This window comes from Passer montanus, unplaced genomic scaffold, assembly GCF_014805655.1.
Source record: "Passer montanus isolate IOZ18808 unplaced genomic scaffold, ASM1480565v1 scaffold31, whole genome shotgun sequence".
Taxonomy (NCBI): domain Eukaryota; kingdom Metazoa; phylum Chordata; class Aves; order Passeriformes; family Passeridae; genus Passer; species Passer montanus.
Window position 1 is genome coordinate 10,255,458 of NW_024367819.1, and position 6,035 is coordinate 10,261,492.

Sequence of the window (6,035 nt, forward strand, 5' to 3'; positions counted from 1 at the left end):
TGTTTGTAAAACACAGTTATTGTGATGTGCCCTGGGGGCCTAGGCATGTCAGACAACCTTCCCAACTGATAGTTGGATTATTTAATATAGACTGATTCATGATAGAACAAGAAGTAACGGGCTCAAGCTGAGAGAGGGTGCGTTTAGATGGGATAAGAGGAATAAATTGTTCACTGTGAGGAACAGGCTGCTCAGAGAAGCTGTGGATTCCCCATCTCAAAGGCGTGCAAGGACAGGCTGGAAGGGTTTTTGAACCACCTGGTCGGTCTAGTGGGAGGTTTCTCTGCCTATGGCAGAGAGCTAGATCCAGACGGTCCCTTCCACCCCAAACCACTCTGGATTCCGTGTTCCTACGTTCTGCTATTCCCCGGATGATTCCAGTGTGGGGCTTTTTATGAAGCAGAACTGTCACCGCTTCCATTTCTTACAGAGACCCGAAGACGGCTCAGAGCTGGCAGACACGGAACACGCTGGAACACACACACACAACCCCGGGATGCGCCCGCTGCCAGGGCGCTGTCCCGCTTTCCCCTCGCGCCACGGCGGCGGGAGCCGGGACGGCACCGCCCGTGAGGGGAGGGGGCGTGGCTTTGGAGCACGGCGTGGCTTTTGGTACAGGGGCGTGGCTTAGCCCTGGAGGGCGGCCGCCCCGCCCCTCCCTCCCTCCCTCCCTCCCTTCCCTGCCTGCGTGCCGCGCATGCGCGGCGGAGCGGAAGTGGCGCGGCGCGGGCAGGGCGGCGGCGATGGCGGAGAAGTTCGACTCCCTGGAGGAGCACCTGGAGAAGTTCGTGGAGAACATCAGGCAGCTCGGCATCATCGTCAGCGACTTCCAGCCCAGCAGCCAGACGGGGCTCAACCAGAAATTGTGAGGGGCCGTTGTCGGGGCCGGGTGCGGGCCTCCCCCGCTCCGGGCCCAGGGTGGTGCCTCGGGCTCCCTGTGTGCCTGGGTGCCGCCGGCCTCGCACCCACCGTCGGGGGCAGCGCAGCCACCCCGACACCCGCTAAACCCCTCCCGTTGTTCTTCCCAACAGGAATTTCATGGTGACGGGCTTGCAGGATATCGACAAATGCCGGCAGCAGCTTCACGATATCAGCGTGCCCTTGGAGGTTTTTGAGTAAGTGTGTGTGTGCCTGGGAGGGGCGTGCTGCAGTCGGTGACTGGAGTGGCCTGGCCTGGGTGCTCTGGCTGAGGCTGCTGCCCTCCAACCCGGCCCTTCTGAATGCCTCATGAGAGCACGGGCAGGCAGGAGGGGGCCAGGAGTGCCTTGTGCCTGTGAGGAGGCACAAGTAGGAGAAGTGATAAAATACACACCTGTCTGCATAGAACCACGGGGTGCTCTGAGTTGGAAAGGACCTTAGAGCTCTAGTTCCAGCTCCCCCACCGTGGGCAGGGATGGCACCTACTAGATAAGTTGCTCAGAGCCCTGCCCAGCCTGGCCTTTCAGACTTTTTTTTGACTTCTGCATATGTAGGCAGTAACACGAGTTCTGCCGAATGTAGTGATTTCATAGCATCACAGAATGGGTTAGGTTAGAAGGGACCTTCAAGGACATCTGGTTCTAACACCCCTGCCATGGGCAGGGACACCCATTTAATAAATCAGCTTTCATTTTGCAAAATAGACTTTTACACTAGATTAGGACCAGGATTTAAAGTTGCAAGTGAAAGTAAACCAAGTCAGTACTCACCTGTTTAGTTTCAGGAGTGGCAGTCTGGCAGAGAATTGCAACCTTGAAAGAAAAACGAACTTAGAGGAAGAGCTATCCTAGAGAGCTTTTGTGATGCAACTGATAAGTTAATTTACTGGTGTTTCCTCTAGGTCCAGACGTTGCTGGTCTGCTGCACTCCAGTGTGTTACTAGCTGTACATTGCTTTTTTCAGTTGGGCTTTTACTCCAGCTGTAAATTTATGATACCTCTCTTAAATGTTCTCTCTAGTGAGTTTCCCTTGGCCAGGAATTGTATTGCAAAACAAAATTGCAGCTAAGTTTGCTGCTACAGTAGTGTTAATTTTTTACTCTTTACTGTGCTACATGCAGCTCCTCCTCATCCTTGATTTGCTGGGTGCCATATTCCCGTGTGCTTAATGCTCACCATGTCCTGACTAATCCTCTTCCTGGTTAGTGCCCTTCCAGTTGCTTGGAAAAGGACCATCTTCCTCTGATCATCTGTGCTTATTGCCTGTGAGGAGCTGGTAGATACATGTGGTTTTTTTTTGGTGTGCCTTTAATACTTCATTCAGAGCTCTCTGGAAACAGAGGTTTGCTGGCCATGGCCTCGTCCTTGAGCTGCCTTTTGGAAATGGCTGAGTTTAACTGTGGTGGTTTTTAAAATGCACATTTCAGATAGCAGTAGAAAGAAAAAGACAGCGAGATGAGTAATTCTGTACCTTGGAGAGCATCCTGGTAGGGATATGATCATTCAGCAGTGTCTTTTCTGTTTTCAGATACATCGATCAAGGCCGCAACCCCCAGCTTTACACTAAAGAGTGTCTGGAGCGAGCTTTGGCTAAAAATGAGCAAGTGAAAGGAAAAATTGACACTATGAAGGTAAGCCAGAACTAATGGAAGTATAATGCAATAATGTATTTGATAAGTTTTTACTTTCCTGTAAATATGTGGGTATTTTTCACTTGTGCAGTTATTAACTTCTGTTATTATGTGATTTGTCTTACAAATTCCTCTGCATCCCTGTATCTTAATTTATGCTGATACAGCCTGTTCAGGAAAGCAAACCTGTAATTTATCCCACAGTTGGGGATGCAGCTTGCACTGTGATTTTATATTGATTAAAGCTATATGTAGCAGTAGAGATATTTTGCTTGGGCTTTTTGCAGGTGTGGAATTTTGCTGTGTGCAAATTCAATAATAAGCAAAAGTGAAGGGGTATTTTTCCAGTCTGGAATGGATAATGGAGGTTTAAAATGTCAAATATGCTCTATAATCATCCATCAGTCTTTATAAAATTAGTGAAAATGCATGCTGGTGCTTAGGGGTTTCTGAATTTGTACTTTCATTTAGTATGGACATAAGCATTCTGTGTTACAGTTAACTCCTGGAACTACTGCAGAAAAACCAGTCAGAAAAGGAAATTTAGTGAGTTCTGAAAATGTTCTTTGGCTGAACTTGGTGTGGAGGATGACAAGTTGTACTGCAGAATGTAGACTTGTGGAGATAGGTCCTGAGCTTCTTTTTCTTTTCTCTGTGCTTGTGAAATTGTGTACTTGTAAGGCAGGTGTGAGTTGCTTTTTGAAGGTGGAGTGGATTCCATATAAAATCAAGAGGACATGTCCTTAATCAGCTTTCCTTAATAAGGTCAGGCAGATATGGGTGCACCAGAGTTTACCTGAGAGGTCCAACTGCTTTGTATTTCTTAGGAGAACATGCAGGTGAATTTCTGGGAATTCACACAAGTTTTAGTTTGCCTGGTGCATTCCTTGTGGATTTCACTTGGGCATTTTATGTAGATTTTGCAAATATAACTTTCTTTGTTTGTGTGGTTTTGGGGGTTTTTGGGTACTTCAGCTCACTGAGAGGTGCGTTGGGTACAAACATGTCTGTTCATCAGGTAATACTGCTTGATGAAATCTAAATAAATTGTCCAGATGATGTATATACGTTTTTTTTTTTTCTCTTTCCAGAAATTTAAAAGCCTGTTAATTCAAGAACTGACAAAGGTGTTCCCAGAAGATATGGCAAAGTACAAAGCTATTAGAGGAGAAGATCCTCCTCCTTAAGCTGACCTCTGATAGCTCTAAAAACATCTCATAAACTGACACCATGTTACAAAAACATTGATTGGAGAGAGAGAGAGAGTCTAAGCCCTCCTGAGAACTGCACTAAAAATGGCAGTGGTGACTGTAAAGGGGTTTGATGGTTGTTCCTGGTTCTGGTCTGAAGCTGCTGAATCTTTCTGAAGACTTCTACTCAGTGATTGTGGTTGAAACTTCCTATGGTAATCTGCTTTTCTTTCCTGGAGGGTTTGAGAAATGTAATTGGCTACAGGTCATCAATGCTGAGCATTTCCCACAAAGTGCATTTCCATAGCAGAAAAACAAGATTTTTTGTTTTCTGAAAAGTGTGCCTCAGGATTGTGGGCTCATCTGTTTTTTTAGGAGAAATGCATTTATTACACTTGATTATTTTTCATTTGTAAACTTCAGGTTTTTTTTACTGCAGTATGAACAGTTGACTGCTTTTGTGTTGCCAAATTCTACTGAGCAGGAGCCTGTCAAGGGCTGCAGTTCTCATGTGTCATAATTAGTTGCAGCCAGGAAAACCTTCAGATCTTTTGTTCTGGGAGCTGCAGTGCAGATGGCTAAGGATATAAAAAGTGAGCATACCTGGGGACTAGCTCCTCTACAACTTCAATATTTTGTACAGTATTTAATGTAAGCTTTTGTTTATTCATTTTCTGCAAGCAGGTTGTTGAATAAAAATTTGAAAAAATCTCAATCCTGACATCTTTCTTTTGTATGCTTCTCTTTGGAATGTGAGCTGAAAGCTGTGAAAAAAATAGCATATTCTTCAGTTCCTCACTGATAGAAATAAAACGTGTATCAAAACTTGGCTCTTAAAATTTTACATCTGAAGGTGGTGTCAGCTTGGTTATTTGGTTTTATGATGAAAACCTCCATTTTAGTATCTGAAACAGGAGATTTTGGGGATCAGCAATTGTCACCTGAAGTCCTGGTTAGCTGTGAGCTCATCTGTGGGATCTGTAACTGTTCATATATAAGGAAGCCCAGTATGGAACAGGATGGTGGCTCCTCACCCAGGGGTTGGAGGTTTGTGGGATAGATTGGGTTTGCAGTGGGAGCAAGAGGAGCCCTTTTAGTCTTGGGTATTTGTGAAACTGGAGCCCTTCGTGCTTATGTTTGTTCTCCCAGATCTGGCTTGACTTTTTTTCATCAGCAAATTATTTTATTGCTTTAACTTTCTTGTGGTTGCTAAATGGAGTGGTTTTGGGCAGGAGCCCCAAAACAGCACTGTATGCATGTGCTCCGTAGCAGGCCTGCCTGGTTGGCTAAGACTTAACAGGGATTTAGGCATGTTTGGATTGCTGGTGGCATAATTTGCACACCCGAAGCACTCTGTAGCAGAGCCCATCCCTGATGCGAGGTACCATCAGGAAGAGGAAAAACAAAACCAGAAAACTAGGTGTTCCTTTTAAAATTTGTTACCTACCAGTCTAAGTTAATCTAATTGCTGCCTGATATTACCCTGCCCTGCACACTTGCTTTTTCTTGTATTTGTTCCACCTGTAATCACTTTCACCTTCATGATTTTACTGTATGAACTTGGAAGAGAAGAGTGACAAAGAAGAGGTCCTCTGTGTTTGTGTTTGGCTCAGCCTGGATTTTTCTGGGTCCCTAGGAGCTGTTGGAGCACAACCTGTGACTGCCAAGTGGGATGTATATGGAACATAAGTAAAGAGGGCAAAGACGATTTTTCCTGTGTATATAATGTAGTTGGAAAATGAGCTTAAGAGCAAAATTGTTGACAGCAGGCAGGGGAAATGGTATTTAAATGATAGTTGAGAGAACATTTAGGAGACAAGAGGCCTGTAGATACTGCTCTGGATACTGGAGCATTCTGTCACGGAGCCATGACACCAGCTTGTGTGTCAGATTTGGTGGAGTAGGACTCTTTAAATCTGATACTTCCCAGAAGTCTTATTTAGATCTCATGGATTCATAGAATAACAGAATAGTTTGCATTTGAAGGGATCTTAAAGATTGTCTAGTTTCAACTCCTCTGCCATGGGGGAGTTGCTCAAAGACCTCTCCAAAGACCTTGAGCACTTCCAGACATGGGCATTCACAGCTTCTCAGGACAACCCATTCCAGTGTTTCACCACCCCCTCAGTGAAGAATTTCTTCCTAATACCTCAGCTAAACCTGCCCACTTTCAGTTTGAAGCCATCACCCCTTGTCCTGGGATTAGCTAGGAGTTAGAGGGCCATGGGGGATAAGCAGCTCTACAGAGGCCCTGAAAATGTGTGCAATGTCTGCTCTGTAATGTATTGATTTATTGT

The 6,035-nt window shown here is 45.4% G+C and overlaps 1 protein-coding gene across 1 annotated transcript; it reads left to right on the forward strand.

Annotated features, from left to right (window-relative positions):
• Positions 1–693: 693 nt before the first annotated feature.
• MED10 (mediator complex subunit 10) lies at positions 694–4,582 on the forward strand. The gene is made up of 4 exons (XM_039714884.1): positions 694–865; positions 1,032–1,115; positions 2,446–2,548; positions 3,640–4,582. The coding sequence occupies exons 1-4, from the start codon at positions 744–746 to the stop codon at positions 3,733–3,735; spliced, it is 405 nt and encodes a 134-aa protein (XP_039570818.1). The 5' UTR covers positions 694–743; the 3' UTR covers positions 3,736–4,582.
• Positions 4,583–6,035: the final 1,453 nt, after the last annotated feature.

What these genes read in the sequence shown, in the direction of transcription:
- MED10 (XM_039714884.1), top strand. Translation starts at nt 744, where the DNA reads ATGGCGGAGAAGTTCGACTCCCTGGAGGAGCACCTGGAGAAGTTCGTG. An exon ending in ACGGGGCTCAACCAGAAATT is followed by an intron (nt 866 to 1,031) that starts GTGAGGGGCCGT and finishes TCTTCCCAACAG; the next exon opens with GAATTTCATGGTGACGGGCT. An exon ending in GAAAAATTGACACTATGAAG is followed by an intron (nt 2,549 to 3,639) that starts GTAAGCCAGAAC and finishes TTCTCTTTCCAG; the next exon opens with AAATTTAAAAGCCTGTTAAT.